Source organism: Bacillus rossius, chromosome 11 (genome assembly GCF_032445375.1).
Source record: "Bacillus rossius redtenbacheri isolate Brsri chromosome 11, Brsri_v3, whole genome shotgun sequence".
Classification (NCBI taxonomy): domain Eukaryota; kingdom Metazoa; phylum Arthropoda; class Insecta; order Phasmatodea; family Bacillidae; genus Bacillus; species Bacillus rossius.
This window is the reverse complement of record NC_086338.1, coordinates 56,791,977-56,814,036: the sequence shown is the minus strand read 5'-3', so window position 1 is coordinate 56,814,036 and position 22,060 is coordinate 56,791,977. Positions and strand designations below refer to the sequence as shown.

The window sequence follows — 22,060 nt, the reverse complement described above, 5'->3', positions numbered from 1 at the left end:
AATGTGACATTCAAAAAAATCAAAAACATTTATGGCATTAAAATTTTTTCACTCTTTATTATTTCAACTCACTATTTATTTGGAGAATATTTCAATATTTGTAATAATAATAACAACAAAAACCAGACATCTTCTAGCTTTAAATCACATCACCAACTCGCAGTTAACGGAAGTGTTTCTATATATTTGTGCAAATGTCAATTTGAAACTTTAAATTTATTTCTGAAATGGTCAAAACAGCCCATGCATGCATATATATATATATATCAAAAAAATCAAACGCCATTACCAAAACTGCAAGATTGTAATAAAAAAAAAATATTTCACCGGTGCAAAAAATAAACCGGAGTAACTTTAATATAAGATTTTATTTACATAAAAATTACAACATAGATAAAAAACCACCTGGAATTCAAATAACAGACACGTTAACTTATATACCTACTGTTTGAAATATGCGGTTTAACTAATTTAAATCCGATATGATCTAGGCTGCTTTTACATTACAAAACACACACCAGCTTCAGGTTTTTTAAAACTACGAATTGCATGGTTAACAGATAAGGGGGGAAAGGGATAAGGAAAAAAAAAAAAAAAAAAAAAAAAGGCTGAAGCGTAAAATAATTCACAAGTTGCGACATTTCGAAAACGCTCTGGTTTTCGAGATGACAGCACACTGACGTTCCCCCGTGCACGGGAGGAGAGGCGGAACTCTGCAAGTGAAGCGAGGAGACGCGTGGAGCAAGGGGTCACTCGCGCCGCAGGTTGTCGAGGCGCGCCTGCAGGTCGGCGTCGGCGTCGGACGCCGGGCCGGCGCCCCCCGCCCCAGCGCCCGCCCCCGCCCCCGCCCCCGGGCCCCCGCCGGCGGCCACGGCCTGGGGCGGCTGGCGCGAGGACGCGGCCAGCGAGCCGCCCGCCTGGGGCAGCCCCGACAGCTGGTCGTTGAGCTGCAGCCCCAGCTCGTCCAGCACCTGGGCCACGATGGTGTCGCTGCGAACCAGTCACCCTCGCCCTTCACTCACTGCGCCAGCGCCAACACGACACTACTGCTCCGCTCACAAACACACTGAAACTTACGTAGCTTGGCTTCTGGGTTGTAGCCGCGTCCTCGGCGAATGATTACCCCGACGTTTTGGTCGACATTGCAGTCGCCTACAGTGACAGTTACCTACTGCTCCCTGATGATTGGCGACTGCAATGTCGACCAGAAACGTGGGCGAATTATCCGCCGAGGACGCGGCTACAACCCTGAAGCCAAGCTACTTCAGACAATTGGCCGTGAAAGCCTGCGAACATTGTTAAAGAATTATAGTTCGGTTTGCCGTTTCTTTAATCACAAGCCATAGTACCACAAGATAAAGAAAAAAAATGGCTGTATGTTGAAGCTAAAACGATCATACGTGATAACAAACTGGCCTGTTAGATTTGTAAATATTTGTTGTTGTTTTTTTTACGGCCTTTGCCATTTACACGTTTCCCGCTTGGATAAATTTGGTTTGACGCCGCGGGGAATCAAGACCAGGTTGCTCTGGCGCAAGGCGAGTGAAACCTGTTCCTCGGAGGTACGTAACCAGTTTTCTTTCAGGTTAGGTCCAACATGTCTGTGCGTCTCGAGAAGGAGAAATGATGGCGGTGCGGCCAGGCCGGGAGGGGGCCCTCGCCCCCCGCCGGAGGCTGCCGCTCGACCGGACGCGTGGGGCCAAAGCCACTGCAATGCACGGCCGAACGCCAGCCGGCCTCAGCCCGCTGCACGTGATAGCAGAGGGAAACGCGACGAGCTAGGCACAGTGCGGCCTGCTCCCGTGCAGATATTGTCTGAACGCAACTGCCCTAACACAACATTTTACCAAAAACTGCAAGTGACTGCCTACTGATATTTTTAATAAATAAATAAATAAATATATAAATAAATAAATAATTCTGAAAGAAGATCTATGACGATAAACATACAAAAAATAACAAGTAAAAAAACACATATTATTGGCTTAACTCAACTAAATTGAATATTAAAATTGAGTATAATGTTCCATACAATCAGTGCTGTAACCAAAGTTACTTTATGGAGTGTTCTATGATACGTCTGCTTATGCAAATTTCAATTTGAGACATTTTTACTTAAAAAAAAAAAAAAAAAAAAAAAAAAAGTCTTTACAACACAAGTAATAACAATTTGTGTTGTATGTAATGACTTATCTTGAAATGGTTCAGTATTTTGTAATGTTACATATACCTTAAACTACACGCCTGATACAACTGTTATTACTGAACACACACACACACACACACACTACATGAGGGCCAACTTAGACTCACCTGACTAGCAATTGCATATCAACGACTCTATTCTTTTAGTTTAAAACCTCCTGTACCAATTTTTAATATGTTACTATATATGTTGCAGAACAAGATCTTTTTGACTACTATGTTGCCAATTCATGCGATATTCCATTGAAAATAATTAAAACACACTGACCTTGTTGTTAAAGCGATAATGAGACTAGGAATTAAGGCAAGGACAAGAGCAAAATTAAATTAAACTTATGTAATATATAAGAAAACTTTGTCAAACAGAGAATCTGTTATACGTATTTTACAAATATGCACTGTGGCAGATTTCCACGTGGCTTTGACAACCACACTAATGTTTCATAGAGAAAATAACTTGTCCCACATATCGCATGAACGAATGGTGGTAAACACAAATTTCCTTCTCTTGCAGAGATACTGCATAAACCACGGTTTTTTGCCACACTTCAAATGTGCGACACCACAGCTATCGGATAACAAATCTTGGGACAATGCGTTCTGTTTTATGAAAGTGTGTGCTTCTTTTCAATACTTTATATGTAAATGTTTACAGAAGAAACAAAAGATAATGCTATCGTGTTTGTGTGTGTTTTACCTTTCCTCTTCATCTCCTTCGTCCTCCATGGCGTCGTCTATCACGTCGTTCATCATCTCCTCCTTCATGTCCATGATCTCAGACTGCTTCTCAAACTCCTGAAGGATTCTCTGGATTTGTGGCATGTTCAGCTGCCTGAAACAAACGAAAATAAAAATCACTTTCGGCAAAGCTTACAGGCGTAGGTAGATTACAAAGTACCTAATTCTTCTTGAAAAATTTTGGAAACTTCTGCATACTCCTGGAACATTTTAAGAATTTCACGTAATCTAAATAATATCCTATATGTGAGCCAAAATTCAAAACTGATAAATTTAACATTTTCTAACATTCCATGCAGGGAAAATATTTTGCATGTTTTTTTTTTTTTTAATTTAATGCATCCAGCATCGAATGTCTTAACGAATTTCCTATTATACCTACTAAGGTAGTTATGTAATTATTTTTGACCTCCAAACACTATTTACATCCCTTGCATGTATTACATTTTTTTGGACAAAGGTTTAAGGTAATATTAAGATTTTTATTGATAAATTCTGATGAATTTTATCTAAGATAGTTTTAATTTTTTTATTATTTCATACCCCTGTTTTACAATAAATTTTGTTTGTGTTTGTGTGTGAGTATATATATTTTAAAAAAGTAAAGACATTTTGTCTTTGCCTTGTTATTTCCATCCCTTGAAGTAATTATATGTAGTACAAAATTTACTTTAGACAAAAGTTTCCAACTAAGGGAGTTGAAAATTTTTTTGTCCTCCAACCCTTTTTTTTCAACACCTTGTAGTTATGGTTGGTCGCAAAAAAAAAATTATTTAGACAAAAGATTTTTGTATTACTCTAAAGGGTTAAAATACTTTCAAACGGATGTGCTATATTTTCCATTTCATGGGAGTTACAGCGATTTATCTGTTTTTCAAAAAACCTTCCCCATTTCTACCCATTTTTGGATATTGCCCATTAACGAACTCAACCAAGATTTTCCACTTCTAGAATTTATGTATCAGCGTGTTGCACCTCCACAAAGTCATTTTCAAATGATGGCATAATCCATTTTCAAAATTCTACATTTTTCATAATGTTTTGGCGTTTTGGGGAACGACAAGTATGGCGGGGCAGAAACCCATCTTCATAGGTTCGTCCATGAGTGGAGTCCACCAATTTTTAACTGTCAAAATTTAAACATCTCCTTTCCCCTTTCTCTGCCAAGTAATTTTCTTATGAACATCTTTTTAGAAAGTATTTAATTGGAAAACAATCCAAAATTTGTACGATGCAAGAGTTCTTTCCAGGCAATCGTTATTTTTTTTCTTACCAAGACTTCCAAATTTCCAGTCCGAAATTTAGAATAGTGCCCCCCCACCCCCACCCAAGCAGCAGCGTACGAAGAATGTAATTTCTTTCAATTAAGTAAAACCATTTCAAGGAAAAATCAAATCCTCAATCACAGTTGAGAAAGTACTAAAAAATTTAAGTGAAACAAGACCAAGGCATTCCAGCTTAACAGAACGTTTCACAGTTAACAGAGATAGTCATTTGTCTAAAAAAATACTACAGGAAAACCATCCTCAACATAGGCCCTCTAAAACAATCTCCAAGCGATGCCACATTAGGAGACAACATTGTTCGAGTATTTCCAGGTTTCGTGTCCAGGTTAGCGGGAATGTTACTGTATGTGTACTTGCCTGTTCATACTCTGCATTGCTTTGGTGACTCCTTTCATCGCCTCCGCCATGGCGTTCTGGGACCGCAACGTCTGGATCTTCAGCGAAACAGCCTGTATGTTGGCTTTCATCAGCATGAACTTCTTCACGTATCGTCGCGTACGCACCAGATCTTTCGCCATGATCTTCACAGCATCCTACAAAAACGCAGAGTGCTTCACAGTTGTATCAGGGCTACTGCTGTCTTACTTCAGTCAATTTCCCTGTCACACCTAAATATTTTTTCCATAAGTCTGTCTGGCAAGATAACGTTCATTACAACATAAATCATTACATGTAGAAGTGACTGTAAAATGTTCTACATAATACATAGCTTCCACAGTTATCATTTCTATCAACACTATATAACCAAAACTGCCATTGATCAAATTTTGAAACACTGACCGTGCTTCAGATTAATACACAGTTGTTTGCATGGCTTACATTTATTAAATGTTAGTAAAATTCAGATAAAGATTATTAAGGTAAGAAAGTTTATAAATAAAATACGTACTGGTTTTTTGATATAACGATAACTACATGCTATGAAAAATTACTCATACTGTTTTGTAACCAAGATATTGTGATTTCCTGTGTTTTCCAGGTATTATAAGACACCTTTTCAATTCCCTGAGATTTTCAGATATCAGCGAGAACCCTAGTTCTATAAGTTTCAAGTCATTGGTTTGAGCAAGATACCTACAATGTAATGCCTCAGCTGGGCGTAATCTCGCGTGGACCAGTTTTCTGTGAACCGGACAGGTGACAAAATCTACGACTACATCCACTTTTGACATGGTTTTATTTAGTAAACTATTGTTCAATCTAGTGTGATTATGATTTAAAATATTAATTTAACAGGTACTTGGAAATCATGCACAAAAGAACTAGCATAAGTGTAAAAAAAAATTAATAGTTAGGTTCTACTTGTTAAAAAATAATAATAATAATAATACAACAGCATTCATGATTCTGCGATGGCTCATCACTGCCTTCTGCCGCGTGGAGGTGAAGAGACTGCACGATGCCAGGACTCAACTGGGAGGGAGGTTTAAGTCCAGGGAATCAAACCTGGGACTCAAGGACTACGACCACTCAGCCAATGTGCAAGTGAAAAAAACCTAACATATTTTTAAAAAAAGTTACCGAGGTACAGCAGGCATTAAAATTGAAAGATCCGCGGCATTCTTACCATCTGCCCTTCTTTAGCGAGTTTCTTTATGTCTGCTATGACCTTCTTCTCTTGTTGTTCCATGTGGCTCTTCTCTCTGTCGAGGTCCCGCATGGCCTTGTTGAGCGCTCGCTGGTTTTTCCTCAGCATCTCCTCCGGGGTTATCTTCTTCCCGAACAGCCATTCCAGCGGCATTTTCGCAGATCACCTCCTGTGACACACAGATGCTGGGTAGGACTCGTACTTGGTAGTGGTGCCCCGAGTGCTTTAGGGGCAGGTACCAGGGCTCCCTAGCCCTTTGAAGTGCTGACGTTGTGAGCGACGAGGACAGCTCCGGTTACCAGCCTGGACAGCTGGAAGAGGTTGGGCAGGCCTCCACCGGACCGCAGGTTCGCTGGGGGATTGAGGAGTCCCAGCGTGAGGCGGGAGACTGGGGTAGGCGCCAGAAGTGATGACAACTCCAGAGGGCTAAGGGAGCATCCAACTTTCTGGTGAGCTGAGTGGGGTAGGGGGCCGAGGTGGTACACAAGCTGAGATGGGTAACCTCAGTCTCTGTGTATAGCCAAAGCTCTAACGCCCTTCCCGGTTGCGTATGCGGCGTATCCGCATCCATGCCCATGGGGGCCCCAGGGCGGTAGGGCCTATCGGCTAAGAGCGCTGGGTCATCAAAGAAAAAGGGGGGGGGGGGGGGGGGGAAACCCCCTTGTATGACGTCATTGTGAAACACACATCAAGTCACCTGTCGGATGGCCAGCCAAAAACAAAATGATCTAACGGCAACGTAAATAAACTAAACTAAGCGTATCTAAACAATCTTATCAATTGTAAATCACCAAAAACATGTTGCATTGGTTACTTTAATTTTCTTCTCATTACTACCATATAAGGAATATTTCTGTAAATATATTACGACAATTCTCTCACAAGTTATGTTTCAACCCAAATATAGTCACCAGGTATTTACTTCCAGTGTTAGCTAATAGCAGTAAAAAAGTCATGCAAGAAATCCACAATGACGTATGATCATTTAAACAGCTGTACCCTTGTCCTAATTGGCTAAACACAACAATCTGTGCACATGCTGAAGAATTAGGTATAACAGTTGTACCATTGTCATAGTTGAGTTTAGGACTTTTCAAACAATATTTTAAAAAAAAAAAATTTTTTTTAGGTGATACTAATGATGATTATCCTGCAAAAGCTAATTTGTAAATCCAGACTGAAATTTTGTGTACTTTTAATTGCAACTGTTTACCACACTGTTTCTTAGGAAAGAATGCGCAAGACACACCTGTGAACCAACCATTTCTTCCTGGTTTAGTTATTTATTCTAAATCTATAAAAAATAAAAATGAAAATGTTTGTGTTCGTTCAAAATCGTAATCTCCAAAAGTTTTTCATAGATTGCTTCGAAATTTTGACACGTTTCATTTGAATACGAGCACGTGTGCACTTGTGCATGCACGTGTGAGAAAATCATAGATTTTTAATATTTTCATTGCTATAGATTTAAAGATATATATAAATATATATAGTTCGAGAGATATATAGACACATACACAGAGTTCGGAAGGCGAGGACGGTACTGGGTCTGACAGGACTTTCAAGGGAACATGTAGGAAAGTAAAAGAAATGACGTAATCCACAAAGGTGAGGCCAATGATAAAGAGTATACGCCCTCTATTTGGTACCTGTACATGATGGTAGAAATAGAGGGTTGGGAAACTATGAAAAGTACAGCCAGTGGCGAATCCAAGGGGGGGCACCAGGGGCAAGTGTCCCCCCCCCCCCCCCCGAAAAACCAGTTGTCTGCTACATTAATATTGCCGACAAAAATGATTGTTTCTGAAACCAATAAAATATTTTAATATAATTAATGATTTTCTTGTAGAATCATAAACTCTGGCGGTTGGATGTTATGTGTGGTGTGAGTAGATTAAATACAAATTTAGTAATTTCAAGACATTTTTTTCTCTGGCTATTCTGAAATCCTAGAGTGCCCCCTCCGAGGTGAACCTCTGGATCCGCCACTGGGTACAGCACAGGGCAGCGGGATGGGGATGGGTGTGCGGTGATGATCGAGGAGCGAGGGGCTGACTCACTGCAGAGGAGGAGGAAGGTAGGACTGTTAGGGCTGTTTGGAGTGGTCCAAGGGAATAGGGGGTGGGGGAAGCTGGCAGACAGACTGCAGAGGTGTGTTCAGGAGGAGAGATCATGTGTGGATGACCCAAAGGGAGTCCTAGTGAAGGCGGGGTGGGAGCGGAGGGGGAGATACTGGCCATGAGGAGTGGGAAGGACTTCCGGAAAAAACTTCTTCAGGAAATGGGAGAGTAAAGTAGGCAGAAGATGTCCTTGCCACTAGGGCGAAAGCCCAACTGCAAGCGTATCCTCAAATTGAACCACTGACAAAACCGCTTCCGCATTTGTCAAGTTTGCGATATTGTAAAAACTCAAAGATTCGCTAGCATTGAGTGTCCACTCAATACTAGTACTTTATTTACTCCAAATTCTTGCGTATGTCCCGTAACAATGAAGGTGTGATGACATTAAGCGATGCCATGTTATTATTATTACTTAACCTGCAATTGGGCTTTCACCCGGTGGCAAGAACTCCCACTCACTCCCCTCTCCCCCCCCCCTCCATCAGCTTTCTCCTCAGCTCCCTCCCATCCCTGACCTCCACCATTTCCTCCCCCAGCCCATTCCACTCCCTCCCCGTCCTCACCAGGAAGGTGTTCCGCCCTCTCTCTGTCCGCCTCCACACCCTCTGGAGCTTACATCTGTGGTCTCTTCGTCCTCTGTACTCCCCTCTATGTACTTTGCTTCCCAATTGCCCCCATCCCCCTTCCCCCTTCAGCACCTTGAACATCCTGACCAACCTTTCCACTCTTCTTCTCCTCTGTAACGTTTCCCACCCCAACTCCTTAATCATTTCCGTTGGGCTATGCAGTTTCCCATCCTGCCCCTCCCTCCTTCTCCACATTCCCATCACCCACCTAGCCGCTCTGCGCTGTACCCCTTCCAGCTCCTTCACCTCAGTCACCAGGTAGGGGTCCCAGACCGCCGCCGCATACTCCAACATTGGCCTGACCAATGTGGAGTATGCCTTCTCCTTTGTCCTCCTCCCAGCTCCCTGCAGGGTCCTACCAAGCAACCCCAGCGCCTGCCTTCCCCTCCTGACCACCCCCTCTATGTGCTCCGCCCATCCTAGGTCATTTTTCAGTGTCACCCCCAGGTACTTATATCCTGCTGCCTCTCTTATCTCCTGCCCCTTCCAGTAATATACATTTCGTGTGACTTTCCTCCTCTTTGTAAATCTGACAACTTTTGTCTTACCAACATTCAAGGACATTCCATTTTTCTCCGTCCATTGCTCCAACCTTATCAAGTCCTCTGCTAAACATCCCCCTTCCCCCACAACCTCATACACTACACAGTCATCTGCAAATAGCCTCCATCTGGCTTTCATGCCCTCCCCCAGATCGTTTATCATAATTGTGAACAACAGAGGCCCCAGCACACTCCCCTGTGGCACCCCCGACGTCACTTCCCCCTCCTCGGAGCTTTCCTCACCCACTCTCACTCTTTGTCTTCTATTCCTCAGGAAATCACCCACCCAGTTTACCACCCTTCCATCCCTCACCAGCAACTCAACCTTTTCCATTAACCTCCTATGGGGGACCTTATCAAACGCCTTTTCAAAATCTATAAAGATTGCATCTATCTGCTTCCCCCCGTCCACCGCTTCCACCAGGTCTTCCAACTATATCATCAATTTTGTTATTAAATTGAGAGGCATACTAAACCTTAGTGCCATTAAAAACCTCTGAAACCCAACAGTTTTAATGGTAAACGTTAACCATATAATGTGATAATCTTGTGACATAACAATGAATTGTGATCGAAAGAGTGTGAGGTACTCATTCCAAGTGTAGACAGAGTGGGAGTGGAATAGACTTGCGGGAAAGGTTTTGGAGGTGAGAGGTGCGAAGGACCTAAAGAGAAAACTAAAAGAAAGGGGCGAAAGCCCAATTTAACTGGTGTATATATTTAATTTAATACAAAAATTATATATTTTTTCAAAGCAGTATTTCCGTCAGCATACAAAATCACACACACAAACCTAATCAAACATTACATTTGTAGAATTTTCTAACAGCGGATTCACGTACCTTACAAACGTTCTTCCAAATAATAAAATACCAAACCTATCTCACCATAATAATTACAATTCTGTCACGAACTCGTACCCACACATTTGAAGAATGACGTCATGTCATTGCAAGTTTGTAAAAATATTTGACATTATTGTAACAATTAACATTTTTTTTGCTACTTTAAACTCAAAACATTTAGTATTACATAAATTAATTTTAGTAATAAAGAAAAACATTTATTCTAATAAATGTTGTTATGTTTTAGTTTGAATTATGTAGTTTGTAACACTGCAGTAAAACAAAAGATAAATGATGGCTGCCGCTAATGGTAAGTGCACGTGTGATTTGTTCTTCCGTACTCTATTATTCAAATTAACAGCATTTCTAAATGGGAAAAAATATTATAAATTATTTCTGCAGAGTGTCTTAAGTGATACACTGTCGATTTTATTAATCCACATTAGCTTTACGATCATGTCACAACTGCTGTAAACGTAAAACATGTTGACAATAACGTAAACATAACGGATCCGAACAGCATATTCAAGAAAGGAATTAATGAAACAACTCCTACATTACTATTAGATATTTCAGGCTTAAAAATAAATTTTCAGAAATAGTATGAATGAAAGTGAAAAGAGATCTACTAAAACTAAATGTGTCAAAATTAGTTTAGTTTAGTCAAAAAAATTAAGAAAATAGTATTCCTACATAATATGCGTGGGTCGTTTTGGATTTTCGTATCACGCACGCCCACCGAGGGGATTCGGGCTCTTATTTCTAACGGGCCAAACCCGGATTGTTTGCAAGTGGGGCGTTGCCACGAGTACCTACCGGGCTTTCTCGGGCCTCCCCCCCCCCCTCTCACGGTATTCCATCACTTCTCACTTTTACACCCCCTTGCCCCTTCTCTACTGACCTCAATGCAGACGATACTTCAAACACTTATTAGTCATTCATCTTGTTTTTTTTAATTCATACTCAATACAAAGTCAGACACGTGTTTCATGGTACCATGTTTTCTATTCCTTAAATTTATTGTTCCAGCTGCCAAGATTTTGAACTATTCAGTAGTTGAAAGTGCCTTCTTCTTAATAACTGTGTATTTCAACTCTGTAAGTGGATGAAAATGTTTAGGTCTTGGTTGTGGGGCTGAAAACTTTCGCAGCTGAAAATTTGGAGCAAAGCTCTTGTTACTCCATTGTGTGGGGAGAGGGTTATGTTGCCCCGGAGTTTATTTTCTGATCTCTTGGCATGAAACAATTAGTTGCAAAGCATCTTAGATCCCAAAATTAGGTCGCAATCAATTTTTGCATGCTGAGAGCTTCTTTATTTTTACAGGAAGGGGGTTGGGAGGTCACCTGACATTTTCAAATGCCCTTGGTGGCTGTGATCTCTAAGGTGTCTGGCTCATGTGGCAAATGTTATGGGTTCAGTACCAACATCTTAGACATGCCTCAAGTTTGATAGCACATACCGGTACCCAAGTGGTTCGCAGCCCAATATAACCTCGGAGGTCCTGTTGTCTTAAGCCCCTCTGCACACTCATTCAATGTTAAACCCTATCAAAAGATCTCATGAGGAGACGTAAAGCATGAAAACCCGCCTACTCTCTGTTCAGAATAAATTATGACATTTCTGACAGGTGCTTCAGCAAATGTATTTTGACAGCTAAATATTCTTATAAATTTGGTAAAACTAGTAGTGCGTCCAACAGAGATCTAACAAAATTATGTTAGGTAATGACCAAAGTTAGAAGTACCTACTTACCTATTATTGTGATGTATATGGTCACTATCCTTTTTGGATTCCAAACAATATATTTAATTCATTGGCTTTTTTTTTTTTATTATTATTATTAAAAAAGAGTTTGCTTCAAGGCTTAGTATCATTATCTCCATGGACAATACCCTCTTAGGATTCAAAGCCAAAAACTTTGGAAGTTATTAGTGTATTTATTAAATGTGTCAGTAACCCTTTTGACTGACTATGCTCATACACGAATTAAAAAAATTCCATTGGCCTGCTAAATTTCGTGAAAATCCAAATCAGCTGTTCAACAGTCGATCGTCGGAAAAAGTCGCCGAACGCTTCATTTGTTTGGGAGACCTCGCTTCGCTCGGCAGATAGATGCTTGTTGGAGCCGTCGCAGTATCGAGCGGTTCGCTGGAGTGCCCGGAGGTGTGTGCCCAGACGTCCCGGAGCTGGGCCGCGAGGAGGAGGAAGAGGAGGAGGAGGACTCGGACGACTGGAGCGAGGTGGACGCGGGCGACCGGCCCTCGGTCACGTGCCTGTTCTGCCCGGGCGGCTTCGAGACGGTGGGCGCGGCCGTGGGGCACTGCAAGCGCGACCACCAGCTGGACCTGCTGAGGCTGCGGGACCGCCTCGGCATGGACTGCTACTCCTTCATCAAGCTGGTGAACTACGTGCGCGCGCGCCGCCCCGAGCCGGCGGCCCTCATGGACGCCAAGGAGGCCTTCTGGGACGCGGAGGAGTTCCTGCAGCCGGCGTACGAGGACGACCCCTGGCTCATGTTCGGTGAGCACCAGACTGGACGTGGCCGCGGCGGCAACATTCCTGTCCTTGGTTCGATACTTGATCGAGTCAATATATTTTAATTATATGTAAAAAATATTAATTTAAAAAAAAATCATGTTAAAAATTCTTAAAGAGGCTTAAAATCCTCTACTACCATCATCCTATAAGCAGTCATGTCCACCGTCGTGGAAATTCTTAATTATTTAGCTATAACTCGGGAAAAATTACAAATTAATTTAATAAATTTGCAATCAGGCATTTTTTTTAATGATGAAATTACTGAAAAATTAAAGTTATTGTAGGGATTTAATTTGATTTGTACTGATTCCAACATACACAAAACAGGGTAAAGTCTGGGATAAGTCAGGGGAATTTCTTAGGTAGTCAGGGAATATTTTTAATGATGAGTTTACTGAAAAATTAAAGATATAGCAAGAGACTTATTTTGAATTTTACTGATTCCACATACACATCCTTTCTTTTCCTCCTCACGAACATGTATCTTTTTTGTTAAAAAAAAAATTTTCTCCCATTTTTTTTTTTGCTTGAAAATGTGTTTGACTTCAGTGCTATTGAGAGTAGTGCGATAAAATAATTGGTCGGTGCCTGTTGCAGTTTAGTGAAGTGTAGAATGCTTACGAGTCGTGATTTGAATGTGAATTTTTGGTGGTTATTGGTCACTAACATGAATGGTCGGGGAAATTTTTTCCCAAACCTGGAATGGTCAGAATTTTTTGTCACAGGTTTTCTAGCCACCCTGTTATTTTAGTTCTAGGGCGGGTTATTTGCGTGATTGAGAGGGGTCTCGTACCTTCAATGAGACTGCCACTGCTTCCTTATTTCTATGTGTAAAGCACTAGAGGCAAGTTACGTTAGGTCGTTTTCTTTGCCAGCTTCCTGATAACTGTAAGCCGCAATGCGCTTGTCTCTAAAGACATTGATGGCTTTGAGATGTAAAACGAAATCAATGCATTGTAAGTTAATAATGCCTTAAAACCTGTATTGAAGTGTTGCAGCTGATAGGCATTCAGAATTTTTACTTTGGTACGCCTCTGGTACCGATCGTGTTTATCATTTTAACACAGGGTTTGTCCTTTTCAAACATCTTTCTGAACATTGGACTGAAATTAAATGGTATTGTGAAGGAGACGACAGTTTGGGGTGTGGCGTGGGAGACATTTGATTATGGGTCAAATTTCTCTCTGCATAACCTGAACGGATGTGCTATTTGCAACCAGATCTTTTATTAATCGTAAAGTAATCAGATTATTCCCTACAATTTTTATTCCATATTAGTGTTTGTTTTGTTAGTGCCACATAAGTGAAGGTTGGATCTTTAGTAGCCCTTTCGTCGTGTTTCAACGCAATTTCGTGCGACCGTTACTGTTCAAGACATCGACGACCTGGAAGAGCCGTCTCCAGAGCTGCTGCCGGCCAATAACGGTTTCTACGTGGCCAACGCGGAGAACGGCCGGGTGACGCTGACAGAGCAGCACTTCTCCGAGCTCCAGCGCACCATCCAGAGTCTGACCGCACAGGTACTCGCTCCGTGCGCTCCGCTCCGGGACGGCATTGCCCCAGTGCATTCCTGCTTTTCCTGCCCGTAGCTGCATCCTCCATGCTGATGCCAACTTCGTGACCAATTTTACACGTGCACAATGAGCAAAACCTTGGGAATAAGTGGTTTTCTTGTAGTTTTTCGATCTTTACTTTCAAACTATTAATTTTTCTTTCAAAAGTGTGAAGTCTTAGTTCTTGTGGTCTGTAAAATCCTATTTTATGTGTGTTAGTAAAAATTTCCATGGTGTTGATTTATACATTTTTATCTGTAGCGACATACATATTTTGTAGTATTATCTGTCATTGGCATGACACTGTATTAATTATATTTTTTTATAACTTATTTTTAATGTTTTTAAAGTCTTGTACATAGGCTGTTGATGAACTGAATTCCTGTGTGTATCGGCCAGGAGTTATACTAGGACATGAATATTGAATTCTGCCAGCGGAAAATTAAGTTCTGTTTGTCGAGCCATAATAATTAAATAATTAATTTTAAATAAAATTGAACCTAGTATTTAAAAAAAAACATGATTGGAGGGGGGGTTCCCCTTGTAAGGCAGTTGGCATGAATTATTGTGAGTAATGCAGGATGTTCGAAATGCTTTTCCTTTTCTTGCTGTATGTGTGTGCATTGGACCACCTTAACATTTTTCATTTGAACCAATTTCAGTCCACTCTCTCCAACTGTGATAATGCAAAAGAACAACAAATTTTTAGCAACAAATGACTTTACTTTTTCAGTCCCGAGTCTTGACTTGTCTACTTCATTATGCGCAGAGGTCTTAGGTCTTAATGCATATATCTAGAATTTACTATTAAAAAAATGCAAGGAAAATTATTTACTTAGTGCTTTACTGTGCTGAATATGCTTTCATCATAATATTGACGTGGAACAAGTCTCGCTCCGTACACTTTCCGGATTCCTTTTTTTTCCATGACAACTTGAAATCTCTCCAGGGAAATGCTGGAATGGCTCCATGCAATACCTCATAGCCGTTATGTTTCCTGATTGCTCTGATCAATTTGTCCATAACCACCTCGACGATGAGACTTTAAAGTTTAAACCAAAATAATTAAATCAAGTTAATCCAGTTTGTCTCAAATTAATTTTTAATCTAACCGTGAAACATTTTTGGATTTATTTATTTTTTCTGTAGCCGGTTGAATGTGCAGCTTTTCCCATCCCGAACACCACATGCATGTTTCCAGTGGGTTAGTTGCGAGTGCCGTGCTGTGCTGTGCCGGGCAGGTGCGCGAGAAGGACGCTCTCCTGGAGGCGGCGTGCCAGGACATGCAGCAGATGCGCACCGCGATGCGGGCGCTGATCGCCAGCGGGGACGCGGCGGAAGGGGCCGGCCCCCGGGACAGGACCGTCGCGTCGCTGCGGGCGAGCGAAGACGAGGGCTACTTCAGCACGTACGCCCACTTCAGCATCCACCACGAGATGTTGTCGGTAAGGCTGTAGCAGTTCAGCTGTGCTCATCACCGGAGCAACGTCCCACGGGATTATCCAGGGGAACGGTACATAAAAAGTGGGGGGTTGTCTGTAAAGTCGGTTTACTGGCGATAGTTTTACGTGATAACGTCATACCAAAATTTTTTAAATGGCTGTTTTTAATAAGCCCGCCTGAACTTGTTTGATATTATAGAAGATTTTCCTCGCACTGTGGTTGGCCGGTTCTTGCACGCTCAGCTCAGGCGGGACGTGACAGTGAGTCATGCTTTTTCGTGTGTGCAGCCGGCGTTCATCGATTCATAAGACGTTACCATGTCTAAAAACAACAATCCTTATTTGAACCAGCGCCCAAAGCATTTGATCCAGCTCATGTAAACTTGAGTCTCGTAGCGAGTAACCTGTAACTTTCATTTTATTTTCACATTGCGGTTTGTTGTCCTGGAAATACAAATAAACCACGAAAGAACGAGCAGGTTCCATTTGCATTGTGGGACGGTGTGCCTGCAGGACCGAGTGAGGACGCTCAGCTACAGAGACGCGCTGGTGGGGAACAGCGCTCTCCTGGAAGGCAAGACCGTCCTGGATCTGGGCTGCGGCACGGGGATACTGTCCATGTTCGCAGCGTCGGCCGGCGCGAAGCAGGTTGTGGCCATCGACCAGTCGGACATCGTGTACCACGCCATGGACATCATCAGGTACTGCGGTCGTGCCAGGGATTACCATATCTCCGACAACCATGGACAGAGACAAGGTTTTATGGTTTGATTTTGGGCAGATTTATTGTTTCAAACTAGAGATGTTGGTGTTGTTATTTTTTTTATTTTTATTACCTAATGCTGTTTATTCATAAAAAATGCCACAATTTGCAACAAATATGAAACTTACTTGTTGAATGATACTTACTTCACTGAAACAGTGTCATTTTGACTGATACGTATTACTACTGGGAATAGTAAACATAAATTCACAAGTTATACGTGTGTTTGCAAAATGTTCCATTGTTGTATGTTTTGAATGCTGTTACCATTTGTCAAGTTTCATCAGATGTAAGCAATTTTTCACACAGATACTCGAACAAAGCGAAGAAATGTCAAATCTGTATAATGAAATGTTTTGCCAAATCAAAACAGTATCAAGAATTAATAATTGTACTAAATACTTTTTGATATAATAGTCTTCCTCATATTTGCTGCAGAGTATTCATATAGTATTACCATTTTTAGTACTGAACGAAAGCTCAAAAAGTTGTTTCATCGTATTTGATGTAGTACAAGGATATCAGTGGCTTTTATTCTGCAGATGGAGTAGAGTCTTGACTAATGGACTCAAATGTGGACCGATACAACCTCAGATACTAAGCAAAATCTCAAGATGACACATACAGAATAAGAAAATCATCCTGGGTTTTTCAGTTGGTCCCGTGGTATCATTTTTCGGGGTGGTGTTTTTTTTCCCCCCAGCTTTTCTTAGTTGTAGATTCTTTCACGTCACTCCGTGATTTGCCCAACCAGTAAATTGCGTCTGCGAGATTAATTTTCTTTGAGGTGTCGACCAGTGGCGTAGCCAGGATTTGTGTATGGGCGGTGTTAAGAAGCATGGCTACCCCTTATTAAAGCGTGGGGTCCGGGTGTCCTCCCCCGGGAAAATTTGGATTTTAAGGTGTAAAAATAGTGATATTTTAGCAGTTTTTGGTTCTTCAATTTAAATATTGTAATGGTAAAATTTTTATTAATTTTAATATGAAATTTGTTTGAGTGATGAATAAGAAATTAATTAAAGATTTGGTGCTAAGGAGGGGGGGGTTAATTAAAGATTTGGTGCTAAGGAGGGGGGGGGGGGGGTTTGGAACCCCTAACCCCCCCCCCCCCCCCTGGCTGCGCCTCTGGTGTCGACGACAGTTAGGTGATGGCTGGTGGAGACTCGTCTGCGCGGACGTGTCGGAAGGAATGTCCGCAAGGAGGGAGCGCTGTGCCGCAGGCAGAACGGGCTCTCGGACAAGGTGACGGTGCTGAAGGGCCGGCTGGAGGACACCGCCCTGCCCGTCGACAAGGTGGACGTGATAGTGTCGGAGTGGATGGGCTACTTCCTGCTGTACGAGGGCATGCTGGACTCGGTGCTGTACGCCCGGGACCACCTCCTGGTGCCCGGCGGCCGGCTGCTGCCCAACCGCTGCAGCCTCAGCCTGGTGGGCGTGGCCGACCCAGGTCCGTGCCGCGCACGTTCACGACTCTCAACTCTCTGAGAGCAACCGCTGTGTCCGAAGTAGCCTGGCTTCTGGGTTGCAGCCACGTCCGGGGACGCACCACAACGCCGAACGTACAATAACGCCGAATACCATAACTTCGAATGTCAAATTGGCTACAACGCCGACAGCTAGAAAACTGCTGTGTACCACAACTCCGAATTACCACAAAGCCGAAAAATGTCATTGCAGGACTGCCACAAAGGTTACCTTAGGTAAGGTTAGCACACAAAATTCATTCAGTTGTTTTTCATTTTGCTCCTGTGGCCCCCCTTCCCCGCAAAATTATTTTTCAGCGTTGTGGTAGACATCAGTTTTCTAGCTGTCTGCGTTGTGGTCAATTTTGACATTCGGTGTTATTGTACGTTCGGCGTTGTGGTAACGACCCGCCACGTCCTTGGCAAATAATTCGCCGACGTTTCAGTCGACATTGCGGTCGCCGTCATCAGGGAGCAGTCACCTACCGATACATACTGACGATGGCGACTGCAATGTCGACCAGAAACGTCGGCGAATTATTCCGCCGAGGACTCTGCTGCAACCCCAGAAGCACGTGAAAGCCTGCAAACATTATTGATTGCTGTGTTTATTTGTAATAGTTTAAAAATATTTTTAATTTCGACTTCACTTTTTTTAAGTACATGTTTTTAAAGCAAATCATAAAAAACTATTGGCTTTGACACTGTCTAACTACAAGTAAATAGAAATAAATACTATGTTCACTTAGATACACACAAAAAAAATACAATTTATTTCATCTATCCAGGTATCACCCATCATTTATACATACCAGGTTATACCATAGGCATCTTTTACAAAAATTTGTCTGTAATTTAAAGCTATACTTGAATAATGTGTTCATAAAGTGTCTTTTATTTAATGTATAAGTAAGTGTGATTGCTGATTTGTGTGCTTAAAAGTTGGTAGTACTAACTTTTGTCACAATGCATAGCACTAAGTGCTGGTATGTTATGTTTAAAATATACAGCATTCAGAATTAGTTCCAATTTCGTAGTGTAATTTGTTCTTAGGATATGTCCGTTATTGTGTTTGGCTGTCTGGTTCAACGATACTCTGCTGTGGTTGATGGTTTCGTGAAGCGTCCTCGCAGACGTGTGACGGGCGGTTGTCGCTCGCCCCACAGACCACCACGAGCGGGCGCTGGGGTTCTGGACGGACGTGTACGGCTACTCCATGGCCTGCCTCCGGCCCGAGGTGGCGCGAGAGCCGGCCGTCGAGACCGTGGGGCCAGACAGGGTGGCCACCGCGCCCGGCCGCCTGCTGGAGCTGGACCTGCACACCTGCGGGGCGAACAGCGCCGACTTCTCGGCGGAGTTCAGCCTGCGGCCGCTTCGCGACTGCGCCCTCACCGCGCTGGCCGGCTACTTCGACGTGTTCTTCGACCTGCCGAGCCCCGTGACCTTCTCCACGGGCCCACACGCCCCGCCCACCCACTGGAAGCAGACCGTCTTCCTGCTCGGGGAGCCCCTGCCGGTGAAGAGAGGTGAGGCACACCCGGACATGGCTGTGTTCATCATGTCATGTAAACCCATTCCCCTCTTACCGGGGGTCCTCCACCGCAAAATTTTGATTTTAAAAGCGCAAAATAGCGCTTTTTAAGCAGTTTTTGTATCTAACCATTGGATACATCGATGTTAAAATTATTATTGTTTCCTTAAGATAAAATTTGATGAGTGAAGAAATTACAAATAAAGTTGGGCAGAATAATATTACGGTCTAGAAAGATGGGGGGGGACAGTCCCCTCCACCCAAAAAGTTCAGGGGGACACGTCCCCCCCTGTCCACCCCCCCCTCTTTCGGTTCCTAAGCCCCTGTGAGGCACCTAGGACAGAATTAGGACTGGATCTGGTTCAAGTCTCTGTTACACTCGCCATGCTGGATGTTTTTTTCACTGATTACAGTCTGTAGAAGTAAAGTTGTAGTCGCAGCTGTGGAAGTTCGGAAAGGGGATTTTTAAAGTGTGACCATGATGCAGACAATATTTTGATTATTAAGACCTCTGCAGGTGAAGAAACGTGAGGCACACCTGGACACACTTACCTCGGACAGAATTAGGACTGGATCCGGTTGAAATCTCTGTTACACTCACCACAGTACGTGTGCCTAGTTGACGCTCAATATTCAGTTCTTTGACGTTGCTGCACTACGCGGTGAACAACGGTGCGAAGACAGCAAGCAGTTAACACACAACGGGGTTGAAATTCTGTTGGTGCCGCGTGTGCGGGCAGTATCGCCACGTGCCAAAGAGTACAAAATCCTTCCACCGGCTAACATGCTTCATGTTTTTTTTTTTTTCTTTCCCCCCACTGATTACAGTTTGTAGAAGTAAAGTTGTAGTCGCAGCTGCGGTAGTTCGCAGTCGTGCAGCATGGAGCATGTTAGCCGGTGGAAGGATTTTGTACACAGCACCAACAGAATTTCAACTCCGTTGTGTGCACTGCTTGCTGTCTTCGCACCGTTGTTCACCACGTAGTACAGTAACGTCTGAAAGAACTAAATATTGAGCGTCAACTTGGTACACGTACTCAATGCATGAAAGTTAATGTCTGTTGAACATAGCTCCCTGGAACCTCTGGTCAGGACTTAGGCGTTTGATTTCCTCGGCGAACTGAACATTCACTCCAAAAATACTAGATATTCTTGCCTTACCGTTCCATCTGTCCATAAACAACAATAAAATAGGATACATCAGTCTGTCTCACTATATTGTGAAATAAGGAGCTTCACTGTTTTTTTTAATCTATCGTTTCATTTAACGGTCATAAACAACAAAAAAATAGGATACATCAGTCTGTCTCACTATATTGTAAAATAAGAAGCTTCACTGTTTGTTTAATCTGTCATTTAATTTAACGGTTTACTTTATTGATTGTTGAAAAGTAGTTTGTTAACATACAGTAATTTAATAGTTTGCCATTATATTATATAAGTGCTATTCATAAATATACAGACACACATATATAAAATTTAAGTTAATTATGAATATTACTCTCATTTGTTGTGGGCAAATTAGAATGGGTTTTATGGGGTGATTAATTAATTAATTAATTGATTTAAGCAAACTCATTAAAGCACTAAACAAGCGCTAATGAGAGATTGAATTAGTATTTAGTAGTATTTTAAATATGTAATAATGAAATATAAATTGTTAGAAAATTGTTAACATAAATAAAGCAATCTGTGAATATAAAAGATGTGATCATGAATCAATGTCTTATATTCCACAATTAAAATTCTAGCCATGCTTATGGGTGTAGAAAATGTGAGTTGCATGTTCTCTCATTAATATATACTAGTTTAACGTTAACATATATGTACTAGTTTAATTTCCCCCCCCCCCCCCCCCCCCCCCCCCGCCCCAAATTCTACTGTTTAAAAACTGGCATAAGCTGTGTGTAAAGAAGGATGCTCTTCCCAGTATTCATGTAAATTGTTCTAACTCTGTTGTTTTGGACTTTGTTTCAGATGAATGCATCGAAGGCAAGCTGGTGTGTCAGCGACATCCGAAAGACTTGCGCACGCTAACCATGTCTATCACAATTTGTGGAAGGACACATAAATACGTTATGAGTTGATAAACACTGATAGCGCTTTCTAGTGGTGTGCTAAACTGTGTAAGATGTAAAGAAAAGTTGCAATATTTTTGTGATGAACTGTGTTGGTACTTGTGATGTTAGTTATGGAGAAGAAAAAAATTTAATACCTTGTGTATTCCTTAATTTTTTTCAATGTCGGATACTTTGATGATTATAGTTGTAACAAAGCCAGCTTATTTAAATACTTATAATCTTCGAGTAATTAAAAAGATCTGTCAACTTTTCATTGCAGTATTATAATTGATAATGCATAATGTGATTAGAAATCCTTCATTAGCTGTAGTCTATATTTGAAATCAGTTGCTAAGTATATAGTTGTTAACTGCTTGCATTTGTACCAGGGTTTACTGTATGTTTGTAAACTTTACTATGTATTAACTGTGATGATTACTTTTTGTAAGTGAGAAGTGTTGTAAGTTGGTTGTTCATGAATTTATTTGTATGTACCAGTTGGAAATTTTGAAAAGAAATATCAATTAATCATTATGTTGTTTATGTTATTCCTCTGGGTTTTTTTTGGTGGGCTTTTGTGATATGGGCATATGGGCAAACGTGCTCATAAACACATTTTCGTAAATTTTTTTGTCTTTGAAATACACAAAACAATAAATTAACTACAGTGAAAACTTATGTGGGTATGTAGTTTTATTTGACAGAAGTAATTGTAGTGGATTTAAAATTATGAGTAAAATCAGTGTATGTGGTGCATTTA

General features: G+C 41.8%; 2 protein-coding genes across 2 annotated transcripts; one reads left to right on the top strand and one right to left on the bottom strand.

Annotated features, from left to right (window-relative positions):
• Nucleotides 1–349: 349 nt before the first annotated feature.
• LOC134537078 (charged multivesicular body protein 2a) lies at nucleotides 350–10,054 on the bottom strand. The gene is made up of 5 exons (XM_063377313.1): nucleotides 9,948–10,054; nucleotides 5,797–5,986; nucleotides 4,583–4,762; nucleotides 2,903–3,033; nucleotides 350–990 (listed from the first exon to the last, which is right to left on the bottom strand). Exons 2-5 carry the CDS (start codon nucleotides 5,968–5,970, stop codon nucleotides 750–752), a joined length of 726 nt encoding a protein of 241 aa, XP_063233383.1. The 5' UTR covers nucleotides 5,971–5,986; nucleotides 9,948–10,054; the 3' UTR covers nucleotides 350–749.
• Nucleotides 10,055–10,094: 40 nt separating this feature from the next.
• LOC134537072 (uncharacterized) lies at nucleotides 10,095–22,060 on the top strand. The gene is made up of 8 exons (XM_063377305.1): nucleotides 10,095–10,260; nucleotides 12,126–12,470; nucleotides 13,863–14,008; nucleotides 15,283–15,486; nucleotides 15,997–16,184; nucleotides 17,467–17,693; nucleotides 18,876–19,235; nucleotides 21,218–22,060. The coding sequence occupies exons 1-8, from the start codon at nucleotides 10,242–10,244 to the stop codon at nucleotides 21,325–21,327; spliced, it is 1,599 nt and encodes a 532-aa protein (XP_063233375.1). The 5' UTR covers nucleotides 10,095–10,241; the 3' UTR covers nucleotides 21,328–22,060.

Bases quoted from the DNA above. Each gene is read 5' to 3' on its own strand.
- LOC134537078 (XM_063377313.1), bottom strand. From the start codon at position 5,970: ATGCCGCTGGAATGGCTGTTCGGGAAGAAGATAACCCCGGAGGAGATG. The intron at 4,763-5,796 runs GTAAGAATGCCG...GCGTTTTTGTAG, and splicing joins TCGCTAAAGAAGGGCAGATG to GATGCTGTGAAGATCATGGC. The intron at 3,034-4,582 runs GTACACATACAG...TGTTTCAGGCAG, and splicing joins TGCAGAGTATGAACAGGCAA to CTGAACATGCCACAAATCCA.
- LOC134537072 (XM_063377305.1), top strand. The intron at 12,471-13,862 runs GTGAGCACCAGA...TTACTGTTCAAG, and splicing joins CGACCCCTGGCTCATGTTCG to ACATCGACGACCTGGAAGAG. The intron at 19,236-21,217 runs GTGAGGCACACC...ACTTTGTTTCAG, and splicing joins GCCCCTGCCGGTGAAGAGAG to ATGAATGCATCGAAGGCAAG.